This window comes from Bos grunniens, chromosome 28 (assembly GCF_055505025.1).
Source record: "Bos grunniens cultivar Pamir isolate PY7600 chromosome 28, Bosgru_T2T1.0, whole genome shotgun sequence".
Classification (NCBI taxonomy): Eukaryota; Metazoa; Chordata; class Mammalia; order Artiodactyla; family Bovidae; genus Bos; species Bos grunniens.
In genome coordinates, this window is record NC_141192.1 from 16,966,314 (window position 1) to 16,987,418 (window position 21,105).

The following is a 21,105-nucleotide window of genomic DNA, read 5'->3' on the forward strand; positions in this document are numbered from 1 at the left end:
CCTCCTCCAGCTTGGAGTTTAGTTCTTCTTTTTCTAGTTCATTAAGGTATAAGGCTACGTTGTTGATCTGAGATCTTTTTATGACTGTAAACTTCCTCCTAGCACTGCTTTCTCTGTATCCCATATGTTTGGTTTGTTGTCTCGGTTTTCATTGAAAGTGTTAAAGTGAAAGTGTTAGTTGGTCAGTTGTGTGTCTGACTCATTGCAACCCCATGGACTGTAACTTGCCAGGCTCCTCTGTCCATGGAATTCTCTGGATAAGAATACTGGAGTGGGTTGCCATCTCCTCCTCCAGAGGATCTTCCCCACCCAGGGATTGAACCTGGGTCTCTTGCATTGTGGGTAGATTCTTCAATGTCTAAGCCACCAGGGAAGCCCTGGTTTTCATTAGTCTCCCAATATTTTATAATTCCCCTTATGACTTCTTCTTTGACCCATTGGCTATCTGAGTATATTGTTTAAGTTCTACATGTTTTTGGATAATGCACTTGTTTGAAACTTTCTGCTGATACTCCCAGAACACACAATCATCTGTCATGCCTCTGTGCCCTTACGCATGCACGTGCTCTCTCTTTCTGGAAAGCCTACTGTGGTCATTCCTCCAGAGGCGCAGAGCTCAGCTATCACACACTTTGTGACCGCGTAGCCCTCAGTGTACACCTCTGTTCATCATCTTGTTTTGTGATTGGTTGTCTATCTCCTGTTGTCCAGACTGTAAGCTCTTCAAGAGTAAGCTTCTTATATCTTGTTCAGGATTGCAACCCCAGCTCCCAGTATGTGGCCACACTCCTGGAGCATAGCTAGTCAATAACAGTTTGTTTAATTGAATGATTGCTTGTACTTTTATTTGAATGGATACATTTATTTGATTATATCATTGCTTTTCTCTTATTTTTAGGAGATGTTCCTGCTCATATATTTGGCATGACAAAGTTTGGGGATAACATTGAGGATGAATGGTTTATTGTTTATATAGTGAAGCAAATTACAAAAGAATTTCCAGAGTTAGTAGCAAGGTATTACAGTTTTATTAATAATTCTTAAACAAGTATCATATTAATGCATATGTATGGAATCTAGAAAAATGGCACTGATGAAACTAGTAGAGAACAGACTTGTGGCTAAAGTGGGGGAAGGTGAGGATGGGATGAATTGAGACAGTAGCGTTGACATATATGCACTATTATGTGTAAGATAGATAGATAGTGGGAAGTTGCTGTATAACATAGGGAACCCAGCCTGTGCTCTGTGATGGCCTAGAGGGATGGGGTAAGGGGGAGGGAGGCTCAAGAGGGAGGGAGATGTGTGTGTGTGTGTGTGTGTGTGTGTGTGTGTGTATACACACACACACACACACACGTATATGTAATTATGACTGATTTGTATTGTACTGCACAAACCAACAAAACATTGTAAAGCAGTTTTCCACCAATTAAAAAATAAAAATTAAAAAAATTAAAGAAGCCAGCTTTATCAAAAAATAGTAATTCTTAAGGAATTCCATTATTGAAAATGACTACATTTTTATCCATTTAGTAATATTTTTTTCTGTGGCTGGTGGAAATTGTACAGATTTGAGATGTAGATTTTAAATGTGACTTCTGTGTTTTCTTCCTTTTTGCTGGTGACTTCCTTTTCTTAAAGAAGAATTAAAGTATCATCTGAGAATTATTTCACACAAAACCTGCTTAGTTTAGGTTTTCTCTTTTTTTTTATTCTTGTTATAAAAGAACAAATACACATGGTAAATAAAATTCAAGCAATACAAAAAGGTGTAACTGCTCTGATTTCCCAAAAGTAATCACTATCAAATTTCTGTGTCTTAAAAAGAAATTCATATATATATGTGTGTGTGTGTGTGTGTATGTATTTCACAGATTTCTCTATGTCTTCCTCTAAAGCTCTATTTCTTTTTTTTTTTTTTTGAGAAACTATAGACAGAAGAAATTTAAAGAGACATCAGTGAACAATTGTATGGATAGGAAGCAGAGTAGATAATAATGCATTATAATTCAGTTTTTAAAATATTATAGGAACTGATAATTCTCTGTCATTCCCAAGTTAGTTGCTCTGTGGCATATGGAATGTTCCCAGATCAGGGATCAAACCCAAGTCTCCTGATTGGCAGATTGACTCTTAACAACTGAGCCACCAGGGAAGCAAGAGTGTTTTAAAACAAACCTCCAATATTATACCATTTGATTTTTAAATACTTTAGGATGTAAACTTAAGAGATAATGCAACACTACTATTACCACACCTACAAATAGGTAGCCATACTTATTAAATAAATGGTAGAATTTTCAATAAACAGGCACAAATATGGTAGTTTATTTCTTTACTAGGGTAATAAGGAGGGGCCAGTGCCTTTCATATGCTGATTCTGATACTTATGTATGCAGTGATGGGTCATACTTACCCACTAGGCCTCTAAAGCTCTTTTAATAAGCAGCTACCGTCTTGTCAGTTTTTTTTTTTTTTAATTAGAAAAAGAAGGACGTTTTTCCTCTATGTGTCTGCCGGATTAATATTCCTAAAGTAGGGCTCAAACCATTTTACTTCCCTACTCTAGAACATTTCATTTGTTTTGTTTATAAAATTAAACTCATTCTCACTGGATTCTGCCAGCATTTAAAGCTCTTCACAAAATGATATAACTGTGCTTTTCTAGTCCTTTTGTTGTTGTTGTTGTCAGTCTTCAAATCTCTCCCTTAAATGCCACCTCCATAGTTTTGCTTATGCTGTTCCCACTCCCCAGAGCATCTCTCCTTTTCTGGATATATTGTATCTCTACCCATTAAAAGGGAAAATAATCTGGGACAATATATATAGTATGCTGCAATTGGTGCAACAGAAGAAAAGCGTTTATATTCCTACTGACTACTTACACATAAGCAAACTCTAGAAGGATGAACAGGAAGTAACAATGGTGGAGGGGTTGGGCATATAGATACAAAAATAACAAGGAGACTTTTTCATTGTATAACTATTTATGTATTTTTTAAAAGTTTTAATCATGTGACTGTATTACATACTCAGAAATTTAAATTTTTAAAAAGTGATGCAGATGAGACAAAACAAAAGTGTCTTTCAGGGCCCAATAGTACTTCCTCCATAAAGGTTTTCCAAATCTTGGCTGTATGTGATTTTTTTCTTTTTTCTAAGACCTATGTACTTGGTATATTTTTCACATTTTTTTCTGCTGCTATTTATTTATGTACTTATTTTTTTCTCCTTATCACTCTCGAATTCCTCCTTAAAATTTTAGAGATTCCCTTCAGTACTTAATGGTATCTTAAAACGTTGTGCTTAATTATAGAAATCTACATAATTATAGAAATCTATGGTATATACTCATTTATTTATTTACTAAGATTAGGGCAAAAATGTATTAGAACAAATCTGTTTTGATTATTAGCAAATATGCACTTCTTTTAATTCAAAGTTGAAATTTCTTTTGCATTAGGATCGAAGACAATGACGGTGAATTCTTGTTAATAGAAGCTGCTGACTTTCTCCCTAAGTGGTTGGATCCTGATAATAGTGCCAACAGGGTAAGTATACCCAAGTTTAGAAAATTTATAAAGGTGAAACCATTTTGCATCATTTTCATATGTATCTGGATTTTGTCAATGCCAGGTATGGAAACTATATCACTTTGCAGGTATTTTTCCACCAAGGGGAGTTGTGCATTATTCCTGCACCAAAGAAATCTGGAACAGTATCCTGGTTACCTACCACACCTCCAACAATCTCACAAGCACTGAGTATAATCTCAACACACCCAGAAAAAATTCTGGCTTCAGAATCTGTACGAGCTGCTGTGAATAGACGCATCAGAGGGTAAGAAAACTGACACTTTTAGTGTCACACTGCTAGTCAAGGAGCCTTTTGACTTCCTGTTGCTCAAGTCTTTTGATGAATCGAAGCATTTCTTTCACCTAGATTAGTGCTGATTTTCATTCTGTCTTTATCCTTTGTGAAATTGACCAACAAATTAAACTTCCTGTGTTTTAAAATCAAGAAACAGATGTATCTTTTAGTCGTCATTTGAAGGTTCTAGGCCCAATGTTTTTGCATTTATTTACCTTAGAGAGTGTGGCCAAGTATTATGTAGATCCATAGATTAAAATTTTGGACCTTTAGAGATGAAAATCTGAGTGAGTACAATCTGTTCAGGAATTTTCTTTCATTCTGGGTGTATATATGGGATTCTCTTACTTGTTGGAGTGTGTTAGGTTCTATTCAGAAGAGAACACCTTAGTCTAATAATGTATTAGTTCAGCCATTCAAATTTGAGTACCTATTAAATGTTTAGTACTATTCAGATCATAACAATATTAGATAATAATCTCTTTTAGCTTTGCTTCAGTACACTTTGTACCATTTTTTAGGAGAATAAATTCTGATTTTCTTTTCAAAGTATAGTAGTAACATTTTCGTTGTTTTTATTGGACCACCTTAATCCCTTTTCTTTATTTTCCATTTCTTTCACTTTTTCTTTCTCTCTTTTCCTACCTGTAGTCTTTAGTATATAGAATTTCTTTTTTAAACAATTATTTTTTTGGCCACTCAGCATGGAAATCTTAGTTCCCCAACGAGGGAATGAACCTGGGTTGTTGCTGGCAGTGAAAGCGCCAAATCCTGACCAGTGGACCAGCAGGGAATTCCCAAGGGTGACAAGAGAGTTGTCACTCTTTTCTCTCACTCATCTCACTCCTGATGAACCAAGACAAGATAAAATGTTAAGAGGAAAGTAAATGGTATAAGAATCCTAGATATTTACATCAGTTCAGTTCAGTTGTTCAGTTGTATCTGACTCTTTGCAACCCTGTTGCCTGCAGCACAACATGCTTCTCTGTCCATCACCAACTCCTGGAGCTTGCTCAAGCTCATGTCCATTGAGTCAGTGATGCCATCCAACAATCTCATCCTGTGTCGTCCCCTTCTCCTGCCTTTAGTCTTTCCCAGCATCAGTGTCTTTTCTAATGAGGAAGTTCTTCATTCACATCACATGGCCAAAGTATATTGGAGGTTCAGCTTCAGCATCAGTCCTTTCAGTGAATATTCAGTACTGATTTCCTTTAGGATGGACTGGTTTGATCTTGCAGTCTCTGGGACTCTCAAGAGTCTTCAGCAACACCACACTTCAAAAGCATCAGTTCTTTGGCGCTCAGCTTTCTTTATGGTCCAACTCTCACATCCATACGTGACTACTGAAAAAACCATAGCTTTGACTAGATGAACCTTTGTGGCAAAGTAATCTCTGCTTTTTAATATGCTATCTAGGTTGGTCATAGCTTTTCTTCCAAGGAGTAAATGTCTTTTAATTTCATGGCTGTAGTCATCATCTACAGTGATTTTGGAGCCCAAGAAAATAAGCTCTGTCATATCATAAAATAAAAGTGATTATGTTACCTGTCACAGGTACCCAGAAAAAATTAAAGCCTCCCTTCATCGAGCACACTGCTTCCTCCCAGCTGGCATTGCAGCAGTGCTGAAGCGGTGCCCCAGATTGGTGGCTGCAGGAGTCCAGGCATTTTACCTCCGGGACCCCATTGACCTGCGGGCCTGTCGTATTTTCAAGACATTCTTGCCTGAAACACGAATAATGACATCGGTAAGATATCTCTCTTGGTCATTTAGTTTCTCTCACTGAAAGGAATGTTGAACATTATTTTAATTGTTCACTAGGAAAAAATTGGGAATATTCTGTTTCCTCATAGCAAGTTAATATAGACTTTTTGTTGTTATTGTTCAGTTGCTAAGTCATGTCCAACTTTGCAGTCTCATGGACTGCAGCACACCAGGCTTCCCTGTCCTTCACTATCTCTCTGAGTTTGCTCAAACTCGTGTCCATTGAGTTTGTGATGCCATCCAACCATCTCATCCTTTGTTGCCCCTTTCTCCTTCTGTCCGCAGTCTTTCCCATCATCCAGGTCTTTTCCAGTGAGTCGGCTCTTCACATCAGGTGGCCAACGTATTGGAGCTTCAGCTTAAGCACCAGTCCTTCCAATGAATATTCAGGGTTGATTTCATTTAGGATTGACTGGTTTCATATCCTTGATTTTTTTCTTTTCTCTTATCCAGAAGAGGAAGACCATAAGAGACCTGACTTCCTATTTTATATCTCAATGTTTCCTAGCTATTTCTGACCACATTTTCCCTATTTGAGCAATTATATCTTTCTTAGCAATAAAACATTTCATTTCCTCTGGAGAATTAAGAATTATTCTTTATCATCTACCTACCGAAATTGCCATGTAATGTACCTTAGTGACAACTAAATATAGACAGTGAAGGTAAATTTTATGGTGTGTGAATTACATCTCTGTAAAGCTGTTACTAAAAAGTGTAGACAGTAAATAGGTTGAGTCTTCTTTGCATTTATCTGAATATGAAGCTCATAAATGAAGTTATTGTTGTTAACTGTGAAATGATAGGCATTTTAATTTCAGGAAGAGACTCACATATGTTGTGTCCCAATGTCCAGGTCACTTTCACTAAATGTCTGTATGCACAGTTGGTGCAACAAAGGTTTGTGCCGGACCGGCGGAGTGGATACAAGCTGCCTCCTCCATGTCATCCCCAGTACCGAGCCCATGAATTGGGCATGAAGTTGGTAATGTTGAACCAGAAAATTTAATTTTCTTCCTTAATGTCAAAGGGCTTTTCACAGAGTAATGACACAACTTAGAAATCTAAAAATACACTCTGTTAGTGTGAGAATGTAGTAAGATGTGGTATTTGAAATAAGGCAGAATGGATTATTCTGTAAGGGATGATAGAACTGTGTGTCCAGCTGAAAAAGTTATCACATCTATGCCAAAATAAATTCCAGTCGGACCAAATATTTAAGTGAAAAAAACAAAACCATAAAATTTGGAAGAAAGCGTAGGAAAATTTATGAAAATATGAGTAAGAAAGTCCTTCCTAAGCATGACTTGAAACTGGAAACAATAAAAGATTGATAAATTTGATTATATAAAAATTAAACATTTCTATATGGGAAAAAACCCATAAATATAGTCAAAATACAGTTAACCTGGAGAAAGTGTAAAATATCTTTGCAGTTTAAATTACAAAGAGTTAAAATAAAACTAGTAAATGACAAAAATTGCTTTATCTAGTATATACATTGCTACAATTCAAGGTGAAAAAATAGTAGCGATCAATCAAAAATGATCAGAAACCATTAACAAATAGTCCAGAGAAAAGGAAATATAAATGATTTTTATGAAAAAATGTTGACACTTGCTCGTAATAAAAGAATTGCAATTTAAAACTACAAAGTAATGTTTTTCACCATTTGATTGACAAGTATCCAGAAGTTTGATAACAAATACGAGGTTTGTAAAAATACGTAAAGAGGTACCCTCAAACATTATTGATAGGAATATGAGTTGATTCAGTCTCTTAGAACAGTTTATCACTTTCCATAATATTTAAAATGAACAAACCCTGCTGCTCAGCATTTTCACTTCCTGAAATTTATCCTCCATATATTTCACTTGTTCACAAAGACATATGAAGATACTCGTGAAAGCATTGTTTATGGTAGCAAAAGACTGGAAAACACTTAAATGTCTACTAGTAGAAAGATAGTTGGATAAATTGTGGTCTGTCCATGAAGTGGGATGGATAAATTCATATGTTTGTATGAAATCCATCTCCAGGGCATATCACTAAGAGAAAAGCAAGGTTCAGAGCAGTATGTATGTTGCCATTTAGTGATGAAGGGGACGAAGTAGGAGGATGTATGTATGCACACGCACACATATCTGCTTGAGGGCAAAGATTACTTCTGAAAGGATATGCAAGGAATTGGTGGCAGTTTTCTCCAGAGTAATCAGGGAAGCTCCCTATTAGAATTATTTTGCCTTGTGCATTTATTATATTTTTTAATCAAAGGACTCTTAAAATGAAGTGATTCCCTCCCTTTACTGTTCCTAAGACCATGCTTAATTCATTTATAATTGTGTTAGACAAGAAACCTTTTGCAACCTTTTTTAAGCAAGCAAGAAGCAAGTTTAAATTTCTAGTTTTTTAATCAGTGAGAAGAGAAATCTCTTTCAGGAAAATAAGAATTTTTTGTTTTCTGTTATTTGCTTCCCCTTTATAATTTTTAGTAATCTGTAGAGATTAAGAAACTTGGAATTAAAGTCATATTTTTTTCATAAAATTTAAAGACTAGTATAAATGTTCACATACCCATATGTCCAGTCACCTAGTTCTTGAGTGTGGTTAAATGGAAAGAAAGTAACCTAATAATAAAAATTCTGTCTTTTCCATGTAGGCTCATGGATTTGAGATCTTATGCTCCAAATGTAGCCCACATTTTTCTGACTCCAAATCCCTTGTGACTACGTCACCACTCTGGGCTGGCTTCCTTGAAAGTCTGAAAAAGAATGATTACTTTAAGGTAGGACTTACTATGCACTCTTTAAACTGTATAGTCTAGGCAAAATCAAGCCAGTGATCTAAAGTGTTAGGTCCATATTTAATGTGTGACGTAAATGTAAGAACTAGAGTTAAAAGGGACCATTCTAGTTTGGTGGTAATAAGGGAGTGTCTATAAACTGTTTCTAATATTTTAGAAAAATTAATAACATCTATGCTGCTGCTGCTGCTAAGTCGCTTCAGTCATTTCCGACTCTGCGACCCCATAGACGGCAGCCCACCAAGGCTCCCCTGCGTCTGGGATTCTCCAGGCAAGAACTCTGGAGTGGGTTGCCATTTCCTTCTCCAATGCATAAAAGTGAAAGTGAAGTTGCTCAGTCGTGTTGGACTCTTAGCGACGTCATGGACTGCAGCCGACCAGGCTCCTCTGTCTATGGGATTTTCCAGGCAAGAGTACCGGAGTGGGGTGCCATTGCCTTCTCCGAATAACATCTATACAAAGTGATAAAAGTTATTATTTATATCAGATGAATAACTTGTGCAAATCTATGAAGCAAACATGAGAACGCCAAATAGAAAAATTAGCAAAAACATAGATTAAAAAATTATATGACCTAAATGGGAAGGAAATCCCAGAGAAAGGGGATGTATGGAGATGTATGGCTGATTCACTTTGCTGTACAATGACGTACACAACAGTATAAAGCAACTCTGCTCCAAAAAAAAAATTACGAAAAGGGAACTAGTAAATTTCTCTTAAAATAATCACTCTCACACATAGTAAAGATATGTATTTTAACACAATAGTAAAAAGCATACGAAAGATATTCAGTGCTGTTGAGAATATTGTGAAAATAGTACACCTATACATTGCTGATAACGTAATAGTTGCAACCTTAACTGGAAAGTAATTTGATACTGTATTCAAAGAATTGTACAAAAGTTCAAACTTGGAACCTTCACTTTATTTTATTATTATTTTTAATTGGAAGATAATTGCGTTACAATGTTGTGTTTCTGCTGTGCAACGCATGAATCAGCTATAAGTATATGTATGTCCCTCCTCCTAAACCTCCCTCCTCCGCACAACCCCACCCCCTGTAGGTTATCGCAGAGCACAGAGCTGAGCTGCCGGTGCTGAACAGCAGCTTCCCAGTAGCTGTCTGTTTCACACATAGCAGTGTATACGTGTCAGCACTGCTGTCTCAATTTCTCCTGTCCTCGCCTTCCCCTCCACGTTCATAAGTCATCCTCTACGTCTGTGCCTCTGTTCCTGCCTTGCAAACAGGGAAGCTTTATGTTAAATAATCTACACTTTAAGGAAACATCCAAGAAGTAGAAAAGTCCTTAAGAATATGATAATTTTAAAGATTGTGTAGTGGTAGGGAAAACTGCTTATATATTGTTAAAGAAGTATTAAGCATAAATGCCATCATAAACATGCCTGTGAAAGCTAGAAATGATAGTTAAGGTTAGGGTTATGCTATTTTTTGAGCTCTATTTGTACTTTGTTTTATAAATTAATTTCTGGTTAATCAATTGTTTCTTTATAACAAGTTATTAATAAATAATAGAAAATGATAGAAAACCTCCCAAATTGGAAAGAGGCCCTTAAATGGTGAAAAGGATGAGGTCCTATCACGTTTAGCCTAGTCCCTTTTTTGGAGAAACTACATCCATGAGAAAACAAGGATGAGGAGTCAGGCCTCATGCTTTTTGTACAATATATTACAGTATTGTATACTGCCTCCCTGGAAGTTGCTGGTGAGCAGATTATTTTAATGATACCATCTATACCAGGTTCTGATGGGCATTATTATTTTTTTAGGGACTGATGGAAGGTTCTGTTCAGTACCAGGAAAGGCTAGAAATGGCCAAGAACTACTTCCAGCTCTCTGTAAATCGGCCAGAAAGGTGAGTTTATCTCTACCCAAACAGGGCAGCAGAGTGATAACTTTCCACAAGTTAAGGAGTTACTTACTCCTGAGATGGCTGCACATATTGGAGTTTCTATATTTAAACTGTTAATGGCAGGACTCATGACTACTGAAGAAGCTGATGTCAAGACAGGAGGTGTTGTTATGGGAGTTTTCTGGCACTTGTAGCCATTACCACCACCACCACCACCACCTTCATCATCATCATATAATGGCTAATGTATGTTGAGTACTTACAAAGCTTAGGCCACTAACTCATTTAAACCCCTCTTAAAGCCCTTTGAAATAGATATAATTGTTATTTTCCCTATCCACAGCTGAGAAACTGAATCTAAGAGAGGTTATGTAATCTGCCAAAGGTTACACAGGTCAAAATGACAGGCCTAGGGATTTGAGCTCACGGATTCTGTTAATGAGCCACATGCTTAATTTCTGTGGGAATGCTGGGCTGTGTTCAGCTTTTTTAGGTGGATCTGAAACACAGGATGAAGCAGGCATTCAGCTTCCAAATCATAGCTCATTCTAACCTGCCATATGTTTTCTGGGGGAAGAAAGAAATGAGCACAGGGTTGAAAGAAAATGGTGGTAGTTTAGTCGCTAAGTCGTGTCCAACTCTTGCGACCCATGGACTGTAGCCTGCCAGGCTCCTATGTTTATGGGATTCCCAGGCAGGAATACTGGAGTGGGTTGCCATTTCCTTCTCCAGGGGATCTTGCCGACCAAGGACTCGAACCCACGTCTTCTGCATTGCAGGCAGATTCTTTTACCGACTGAGTTATGAGGGAAGCCACATGGAAGAAAATGGCTGCCCTTTAAAATTCGATTAAGTTGAGTTTCAGTTCTGGTAATACTGGAGTAACATATCAGACTAACCCCCTGCTAATTGCAGTGATAACACTGGACAGAATATTAAAAAAAAACAAAAACAAAAAAACAGTTATTTGAAGACACTGGAGAAAAAAGCAAGCAAAAATCAGAGGGAATAGGATGCTTGAAAGAAGAAAGTCCCTTTTGTCTGACTTGTCCGTTGAGGGCACGTCTAGTCAATATGGCCCAAGGATAATGGAGCTTCTGCAGAAGGGTTTATTGGGCTGAGGAATCAAAGGTCAGAATTTGAGCACTGGAAAAAATTCAGTTTATGTCTGCAAAACTGAATTTGAGATACTTAAAGCTAAGAATTGGACACAACTGAGCGACTTCACTTTCACTTTTCACTTTCATGCATTGAAGAAGGAAATGGCAACCCACTCCAGTGTTCTTGCCTGGAGAATCCCAGGGATGGGGGAGCCTGGTGGGCTGCTGTCTATGGGGTTGCACAGAGTCGGACACGACTGAAGTGACGTAGCAGAAAGCTATTAAATAACGTGAAAGAAATAACTTTGTAAATGTTGTGGCTCAGAAGGTCCCCAGTTGTGTGTAGATGTGTGTTTTGTTTTGCTGTTGGGCTTTTTTTCTCAAACTGAACTGGTTTTGAACCCCACTTGTTTTGCCAACATCTCAAACATCACATATGTATATAATAAAATGTTACTTAAAGATTGTATGAAGCAAAATTGATGGCGAGAGAACTCTAACCTCAGTATCTGTGAGATAGTAATGACTTTACAGCAGTCTTTATTCTTGTGTATTCTTGCCTGGAGAATTCTGGACAGAGGAGCCCTGATGGGCTGCAGTCCATGTGATCGCAGGGTCGGATACAACTGAATGGCTAACACTTTTTTTTCCACTCTTTTGTAAGCGTCTAGGGACAGGGGAGCCTGGTGGGCTGCCATCTATGGGGTCGCACAGAGTTGGACACAACTGAAGCGACTTAGCAGCAGCAGCAGCAGCAGGGGTGCCTTTGTCCCATTCTCATCAATTTTACGGCAGTAATTTGTGGAAAAGAGGATGCCTTCTTAGGGTATGTTTTAAGGAAACTCGGGAAAGAAAGTAAAGGAGGTGGCTCTCATAGTTAGGGGAATCTCCCCCAGATGAATCTTGTCACCTCTAGAAGACCACTCCCCTGTTGAACAGCATTACGTTATAATCTTAGGTTGAAGAGAAGTTAAGAAATTAGAGAGACTCATGTAGGAGATTTAGGGCTATCTTATTCTCCCATGAAATAAGATAGATTGAGGGTTTGGTAGTTCTTTTTAAATAACAATGTCTTTTATCATTATACAAGTAACACTCATTCAGATGGCAAATAGAGAAAAATGTAAGAGGGAAAAATTTATATCATGACTAAGCTACTGTTATTCCAATGTATATCATGAATTAGCCACTATTATTATTCTTCTGATTTACTGCCTTCCAGGATTATTATTCCCCATAACCAATTGACTTGTTTAAAAAATTTTACATTATCAAGAAATTATGTATCTTGTTCATAATTTTTACTCGTTGTAATCTTACATTTTCCCATGACCTTAAAATGTTTTGATAAAGTGTATTTTTAAATAGCTGCACAGCGTTTTAGCAAATGGACCCTAATTTACTTATTACAAATAGCTTCAATATCCAACATTTTCATGAGTGTTGTAGGAGAAACTCTCGTTCACCAACCAGAATGACTTCTCTGCAGTTCAAAACCAAGCTCACATCTCGCTCGAGACCTGCTCTTGGCTCCTAAAGCTTCTGTTTGTTTGCTTTGTTTTTATTAGCTGAATTAATATCTTCAGCTGTTTCCTGCTGTCTTTTTAATTGTACCACCATCCTTCTTATCACCCAGATCTCCTGGCTCTCCTTGGATCCAGTCCTTAGATACTGTTCACTATTATCTTGTGTCTTACATTCTTTTACCTTACTGCCTGGCTAGATACTCTAATTATTTAGTTATTGAACTATCGGTTCAGTTCAGTCGACTACTCAATCGTGTCCGACTCTTTGTGACCCCACGAGCTGCAGCACGCCAAGCCTCCCTGTCCAACACCAACTCCCGGAACGCACCCAAACTCATGTCCATTGAGTCAGTGATGCCATCCAACCATCTCATCCTCTGTTGTCCCCTTCTCCTCCTGCCCTCAATCTTTCCCAGCATCAGGGTCTTTTCAAATGAGTCAGCTCTTCACATCAGGTGGCCAAAGTATTAGAGTTTCAGCTTCAACATCAGTGCTTCCAGTGAACACCCAGGACTGATCTCCTTTAGGATGGGCTAGTTGGATCTCCTTGCAGTCCGAGGGACTCTCAAGAGTCTTCTCCAGCACCACAGTTCAAAAGCATCAATTCTTCAGCACTCAGCTTTCTTTATAGTCCAACTCTCACATCTATACATGACTACTGGAAAAACCATACCCTTGACTAGACAGACCTTTGTCAGCAAAGTAATGTCTGCTTTTTATTTTTATTTTATTTTATTTTTTTGTTTCTGCTTTTTAATATGCTGTCTAGGTTGGTCATAACTTTCCTTCCAAGGAGTAAGTGTGTTTTAATTTCATGGCTACAGTCACCATCTGCAGTGATTTTGGAGCCCAAAAAAATGAAATCTCTCACCGTTTCCACTGTTTCCCCATCTATTTGACATAAAGTGATGCGACCAGTTGCCATGATCTTAGTTTTCTGACTGTTGAGCTTTAAGCCAACTTTTTCATTCTCCTCTTTCACTTTCATCAAGAGACTCTTTAGTTCTTCACTTTCTACCATAAGTGAACCATACTGAACTATGCTGCTGCCGCTGCTGCTAAGTCACTTCAGTCGTGTCCGACTCTGTGCGACCCCGTAGATGGCAGCCCACAAGGCTCCCCCGTCCCTGGGATTCTCCAGGCAAGAACACTGGAGTGGGTTGCCATTTCTTTCTCCAATGCATGGAAGCAAAAAGTGAAAGTGAAGTCTCCCAGTCGTGTCCAACTCTTTGCGACCCCATGGAGTGCAGCCCACCAGGCTCCCCCATGCGTGGGATTGAACTATAGCTACACCTAAACTTATTTCTCAGCCTCTAGTGACTCTTCTCTTCCAATTCAACCATCAGAGCCAGAAGAATCTGCTTGAAATATATCTGTAATCATGTTACTTCCCTCTCTTAAAAATTATTAAAGATTGTAATAGTGAATAATTACAAACAATGGAAGTGTCCACCAATAATAGATAAATGAATTTCAGTGTATGTATATGTTGGCTTATTATCCATTAGTTAACCAGAGATTATATAAATATCCATAAATCTAAGTCATAATTTCTCAACCTTGACACTATTGACACTTTGGACCAGATGGTTCTTTGCTGTGGGGAACTGTCCTGTGCATTGTAAGATGAAGCAATGTCTCTGACCTCTACTCAGTAAATTCCCCTAGGACTGACTCCCCACTCCCCACCAATTGTGACAACCAAAAATATTACCAAATGTTGCCAAATTGTCACCGGTTGAGAATCACTGGTCTAAATGAATAGATTTTAAAAATACAATGTTGAATGAAAAATACAAGTAAAATGTAGGTGCTATGGATATAAATTGTAAAAATACACAAAATACTAAATATTATAGATACATATATCTTCATTCAGTCAGTAAGTATTTATTATCTCCTATGTGCCAGGCCCTATTCTGGGCACTGGGAATACAACAAGTGAACCCGAATTCTCCCTGCCCCGTGGAGCTGCATACTAGTGTAGGAGAAAGACAATAAACCATTATATGATGACAGATGGTAAGTAGTACTTTGAAGAAAAGGCAGTGTTTGGGGAGAGAGATGTAAGGGCTGCTCTTCTAGGAAGGTTGACCAGGGAGACCTTTCCGAGGAGGTTTTCTTTCAAATGAGATCTAAGAATGTCAGGGATTGAGGCAGACAGGTGATACTGAGGGAATGGTATCAAGGGAATAACATGTCTGGTAAAGAAAACAGTGTTCTCTTACTCACTCAGAAGAGAACACTCAGTGTTCTCTTACTCATTCACTTCAGTGGCCCAGGAAGGTTCTCGTGAGAGCTGTCACTTTCGGGCAGCAGAGAAACAGACTGGAACTGATAGTGTTGATCATCAAAGGGAATACTAACTTTATCTATCATATATTTTTTAAAGTATGTGCTTAAAGAATTCACCTGCCATTGCAGGAGATACAGATTAGATCTCTGGGTTGGGAAGATCCCCTGGAGGAGGAGAAAGTGGCAACCCATTGCAATATTCTTGCCTGGAAAATTCTGTGAACAGAGGAGCCTGGCAAGCTGCAGTCCGTGGGGTCACAAAGAGTTGGACACGACTGAACACCACCAGCACATATATTACTAGTTTGGTTTTTATGTTAAATTTATCAATGTAATCATATATTTAGACTAGAGGTAAATATTAGCAGTATTTTAATTCTGGGTGGTAAGGCTATATTACCTTTTTGACTTATCTATATTATTTTAATCTCATAAAGCAAAAATTAAAAATAACAAAGAAGCCATCAGTGATCACTCACTCCTTACTTCACTGAGTCTAAACTTAGCCTTTTCAGCCTCGTTGTACTCGTCAGTCCATCTGTTCAGCCTCAGATTTCACCCTTAAGCCAAACTGAACCCGTTTGCTCTCTCTGAACATGTTCCTCACTCCCCACCTCTATACAAATGCTCGTTTTTCCCCTTACCTAGCTTCTCTATCAAAATCCTCTTGATTCTTTAAGGGCTACCTCAGTTTCTTCCATTAGCTCTTTCTTTTTAATTTCTCTGTCTCCACCCAGTGAATGTAATTACCTTTTCCTATGATTCTTTGAACCATTTGGTATTTCTGTGTGTCTTTATATGTTTTTATCATAATTATTTGTGTATATTTCTTTTCTCTGCAATATTTGCATATTACAGAGTAGGGATAATTCCCTGTTACCCGCATGATTCAGCAAGGTATGCAAATGTTTATTAAATTTATGCAAGTCCATTATATAACTTGGTTTGTTCCATTATAAATAGTTAAGACAGAGTTCCATAAACTTATATAACAAATCACATCACCATCATAAAATAGCTCACTTGTCATATAAATCATCTCTGTGTGTATTTCCCTATCAGTTTATAGTAAGAGGAGCACAAAATAGTATCAGAAGACTTGATTTCAAGCCTTTGCTCTGTCCAACTCAATGACCTTAAGTTGTAGAAACTCACTGGGCTCTGAGTTTCTCCTTTGTAATACAGGATTATTACCTCCTTGTAATAGTAATTGTAATAGTAAATAAGAAAATGTATTTGAAGTGCTAGCCTAGCATTTAATACATGATAGATTTATTTTTGTGCATACTTTCTTCTGGGTTTTCATTTCCTCATAATATGATATATATAAATTGAAAGAGTTACACTAAATCAGCAGCTTCATGATGGTGTTCCATGGAGCCTGCTGCAGAGCAAAGGGGAAGGCAAGATGAGCAGGTCTCTGAGCCTCCAGCCTCCATTTCAGTCAAAGCAATCTTTCAGGGTTCTTTTTAGTTTGACTGAGGTATAATTGACAAAACTGTAAGACACTTAGGTGATTTGATATACCTATACATTATGAAAAAGAGTCCCACCACCTAGTTAATTAACAGATTCTTCACCTCACATATTTATATTTTGTGTGTATATGAGAACATTTAATATTTACTCTCTTAGAAGATTTCATTTACACAGTGGTGTTATCAACTATAGTAACCATGTTTCACATTAGATCCTATGACTGTATTTACTTTACAGCTGAAAGTTTGAATCCTTTTTCCAGGATTTTTGTGCTTATTTCCATCACCCCTTAGTCACTGGCAACCATTTTTATTCTCCATTTCCATGAGGTTGACTTTCTTTTTTTTTTTAGATTCCACATATAAGTGATATCATGCAGTATTTAACTTTCTCTATCTAGCTTATTCCATTCAGCATAATGCCTTCAAAGTGCATCCATGTTGTTGCAAATGACAAGGTTTACTTTCTCTCTCATGGCTAAATAATATTCCATTACATTCCAGTGTGTGTAGATATATACATTCCAGTGTATATCCAGTATATATATATCTCTCCAATGTGTGTGTGCTAAATTGCTTCAGTCGTGTCCAGCTCTGTGTGATCCCGTGGACTGTAGCCTGCCAGGCTCCTCTGTCCATGGGATTCTCCAGGCAAGAATACTGGAGTGGGTTGCTGTGCCTTCCTCCAGGGGATCTTCCTGACCCAGGGACTGAACCTGCCTCTCTTACATCTCCTGCATTGGCAGACAAGCTCTTTACCACTAGTGCCACCTGGAAAGCCCATGTATATCTCTGTCTCTGTGAATTTATCTGTCTATCCATTCATCCATCTACACCACATCTTTATCCAGTTATCTGTTTGTGACACATAGGTTGTTTCCAGTCTTGGCTAACTGTGAATAACACTGCAGTGAACACGGGGATGCTGACATCTCTTTGAGATTTTGTTTTCATTTCCTTTGGATAAATACCCAGAAGTGGGATTGCTAAGTCGTATGGTAGCTCTATTTTTAATTTTTGAGAAACCTCCCTACTGTATTCCATAGTGGTGGTACCAATTTGCATTCCCACCAACAGTGCACAAGGGTTCACTTTTCTCCACATTCTTGCCAGTGCTTGATCTCTCTTTTCTTTTTAATGATAAATATTCTGACAGGTGTGAGGCAATATCTCTCTGTGATTTTTATTTGCATTTCCCTGATGACTAGTTGATGTTGAGCACCTTTTCTTGGCATTTGTGTATCTTCTTTGGAAAAAATGTCTGTTCATTTTCTCTGCCCATTTTTGAATCAGATAACTTGGGGTTTTTTAGCTATTAATGAGTTCTTTTATATATTTTGACTATTAACCCCATATCATATATATGGTTAGTGAATATTTTCTCCCGTTCTTTAGGTTGTCTTTTCATTTTGTTGATGGTTTCTTTTTTTGCAAAGCAGTTTCTCTTTTCTTTACTTTTTGGACTTTTTGTTGGTTTGGCTGTGCTGTGAGGCTGTGGGATCCTCATTCTCTAATCAGGAATTGAACCAGGGGTCATGGCTGTGAAAGAACCAAGCCCTAACCACTGGACCCCCAGAGGACTCCTCAGAGCAGTTTTTCTTTGAGCTCTTTTTATATTTTGAGTTCCTGGTGAAATTTTGAGAGGAAGGATTCAGTATCTTGAACAAATGTTTCAAAACAAATTAAACTAGATAATCCTTTCCAACTTTAAAATACTCTGTTTTTGTGGTTATTATTCTAAGTTCTCATTAAATACCCATGTCTTTGATTTTTTTATAGCTCTCATGCTATGAGCCCAGGTGAAGAAATCTTAACGTTATTGCAGACAATACCATTTGATATAGAAGAGCTTAAGATAGAAGAAGCTTATCTTCCCCCAGAAGATGGTAAGTGATGGGCCAGGATAGAGCACGGAGTTAGAAAGAAGTAAAACATCCCACCAAGTCTCAGAGGGTACTTCACTGAGAGTACACCTGTGTCATGTGAGTATAGTATGGCAGTGTCACACTTCTTTTTCAGATGAACGGTGGTTAGATCTCTCACCAGATCAGCTGGACCAGCTGCTGCAGGAAGCTGCTGGCAAAAAAGAGCCAGAGCCCATTTCCAAGGGGCAGGAGGAGAACTATGACTTAACTCAAGTCTCAGAGAGCATGAAAGCTTTCATATCCAAAGTCTCAACCCACAAAGGAGCAGAGCTGCCTCGGTAATTTCTGTTAAAGTGTAATTATCTAAATAGTTAGAGGTTCTATGTTGGCATCATCCAATCATTGCCAGTTCTATGTTTTTTTTTTTTTTTCTTTTAATTTTTTTTTTTTCAGTAAATGATTTTCAATACTTTGTCTTCCTCTTTTGGTACCTAGTACTATGATAGCTTACTTATCTGGAGTCAAATTTCTGATAACCTGATTATGATCCGTGAAGTAAGCCACAGAGATCACTCAGATCTAAAGGCCACTGCCCCAGAGCTGTGGAGGGCAACCATATTCTTTACTTTTTAGGCTTTTACTCAGAATATTATGGACTTTTAACATCTAGCTCTCATCAGGATCAGACATCTGATCTTGTACCCTCAAGTAGATTGGAAGCTTCACACTCGAAAGAGGAGGATAAGCGCTGCCAGGTACCTTGAACAGGTTATCTTCTGCTCATGGCACAGGAACACCTGGAGTTCCGCCTTCCGGAGATAAAGTCTTTGCTTTCATTTTTTGGAGGTTAGTTCACCAGTAGTCAGGAAACTTATGGAAAGTCTCCTTTTTGGATTCTTAGCATTCCCTTTGAAGATATTGCCAGAAACTTAATTTTTCTGTGTGTGCCAAGTCTGTACTTGAACTATGGGGTCATGGAAAGTGTCCGGAGGGGCTGAACAGTTCTCTTAAAAGCTACCCTGTTGAGAAGATGGTTCTATTTCTGCATTCAGATTCTACATATAAAATAAAGATTCACACATTTAATAAAACCTTGACACAAGAAGAAAAAGTCAGATGAATAGATGCACTTCAATTTCTGTCGTCTGAAGGGAAAGTGAATTTAAAGAAGCCACAACATATATTCTCTATTTTGGAGGATTATGGTTTGGACCCAAACCACATCCCTGAGAATCCACATAATATTTATTTTGGGAGATGGATTGCAGATGAACACAGAGAGCTTATTGAGTCATACAGTGTCAAAAAGAGACACTTTATTTGAAATACAAGCATGGATGCTGGTTTATCATTCATCATGGCCAACCATGGAAAAGTGAAAAAAAAGGATACTGTATTTGATCCATCTGTTGGACCAGGTGGCCTTTTGATTGCTTCTGCTCATTTTGGTGCGTACGTATATGGGACAGGCGTAGACGGCAATACTGTTCATGGCTTGGGAAAGGATAGTAGGAAAAACCGGAAATGGAGAGGACCGGATGAAAACATCTTCATCAGTTTGGTTTAGGGCAAATCTTCATCAGTATGGTTTAGAGAAGTATTACCTTGATGTCCTGGTTTCTAAACCTTCCTGGAAGAAGGGTACTTATTTTGATGCAATCATCACTGATCCTCCATATGGTATTAGAGAATCTACAAGAACAGGTTCACAGAAGGAAGTACCAAAGGGAATAGGAAATGTCCAGAAAGCCACGTTCCTGTTTCTTTGAGTTATCTGTGTGATATGTTTTTTGACCTGTTAAAGTTCTCAGCAGAGACCCTCGTATTAGGTGGAAGACTTGTCTATTGGTTACCAGTATACACCGAGCAGATGGTACCCTGGCACCTCTGCTTGAAACTCATCAGCAACTGCAAGCAGAAGCTTTCCAGTCACACATCAAGGTGCTTGATAACAATGGAAAAGGTGAAGGAATTTGAGAACTGGGACCAGTATTCACATTTGCTGAGTGATCATTTTCTGCTATACCAAGGTCATAATTCCTTCCATGAGAAATATTTCAGCGGGGTAACAAAAAGAATTACCAAGGAAGAAAAATCTAGCAGGAATGAAAAATTAAGATTTTTGACAATGGAGAAAGAATAAGGATTTGATAGAAAAGACATCTGTTTGTGAATTTTCATGTATAATAAAGAAAATGTACTGTTTTAAATAACTTTATATAATAAAGTAAATGCTACAAAAAAGAGGAGGATGAAAGTGTTTATCAGAGGAAGAAATAATAACAGAGAACAAGAGGTGTTACATTTGGCAAGTAATAGGGGGAAAAAGGTAGATGGAATTGTTCCTTGCCCAGCCAAATACATCTTTATTAGTGTTGATGCTCATTAGCCTCATAAGATTAAAATTTATGTTCAGTATTCTCTCTTTAAGACAGCAGGGATAGGGAAGGTTTGATCTTTTTTATGTTTAAAGGTTTGGTTCTTAAAAAGATAGACTTTATTTAAATGAATTTGGATAAGTAGCTGCTTT

General features: G+C 37.8%; 1 protein-coding gene and 1 pseudogene across 9 annotated transcripts in view; both read left to right on the forward strand.

Moving 5' to 3' along the window:
• ECD (ecdysoneless cell cycle regulator) overlaps window positions 1-21,105 on the forward strand; it is a 33,867-nt gene that overhangs the window by 4,640 nt on the left and 8,122 nt on the right. For 7 of the 8 annotated variants that reach the window (XR_015156816.1, XR_015156815.1, XR_015156817.1 and 4 more), the window contains exons 3-11: window positions 899-1,016; window positions 3,467-3,554; window positions 3,665-3,843; window positions 5,428-5,620; window positions 6,494-6,622; window positions 8,297-8,422; window positions 10,229-10,314; window positions 18,490-18,596; window positions 18,730-18,913. Coding sequence is in view for 5 of the 8 variants with exons in the window: in XM_086382042.1 (XP_086238168.1) it covers window positions 899-1,016; window positions 3,467-3,554; window positions 3,665-3,843; window positions 5,428-5,620; window positions 6,494-6,622; window positions 8,297-8,422; window positions 10,229-10,314; window positions 18,490-18,596; window positions 18,730-18,913 (1,210 nt within the window). In the remaining 3 variants the exon portion in view is untranslated. Of the gene's footprint in view, window positions 1-898; window positions 1,017-3,466; window positions 3,555-3,664; window positions 3,844-5,427; window positions 5,621-6,493; window positions 6,623-8,296; window positions 8,423-10,228; window positions 10,315-12,075; window positions 12,238-18,489; window positions 18,597-18,729; window positions 18,914-21,105 lie in introns of those variants that run through there. The other variant, XM_086382046.1, reaches the window with a different exon arrangement.
• LOC147342916 (tRNA (guanine(10)-N(2))-methyltransferase TRMT11 pseudogene) lies at window positions 18,992-20,844 on the forward strand (annotated as a pseudogene). The gene has a single exon (XR_015156830.1). The product of XR_015156830.1 is annotated as a tRNA (guanine(10)-N(2))-methyltransferase TRMT11 pseudogene (transcript).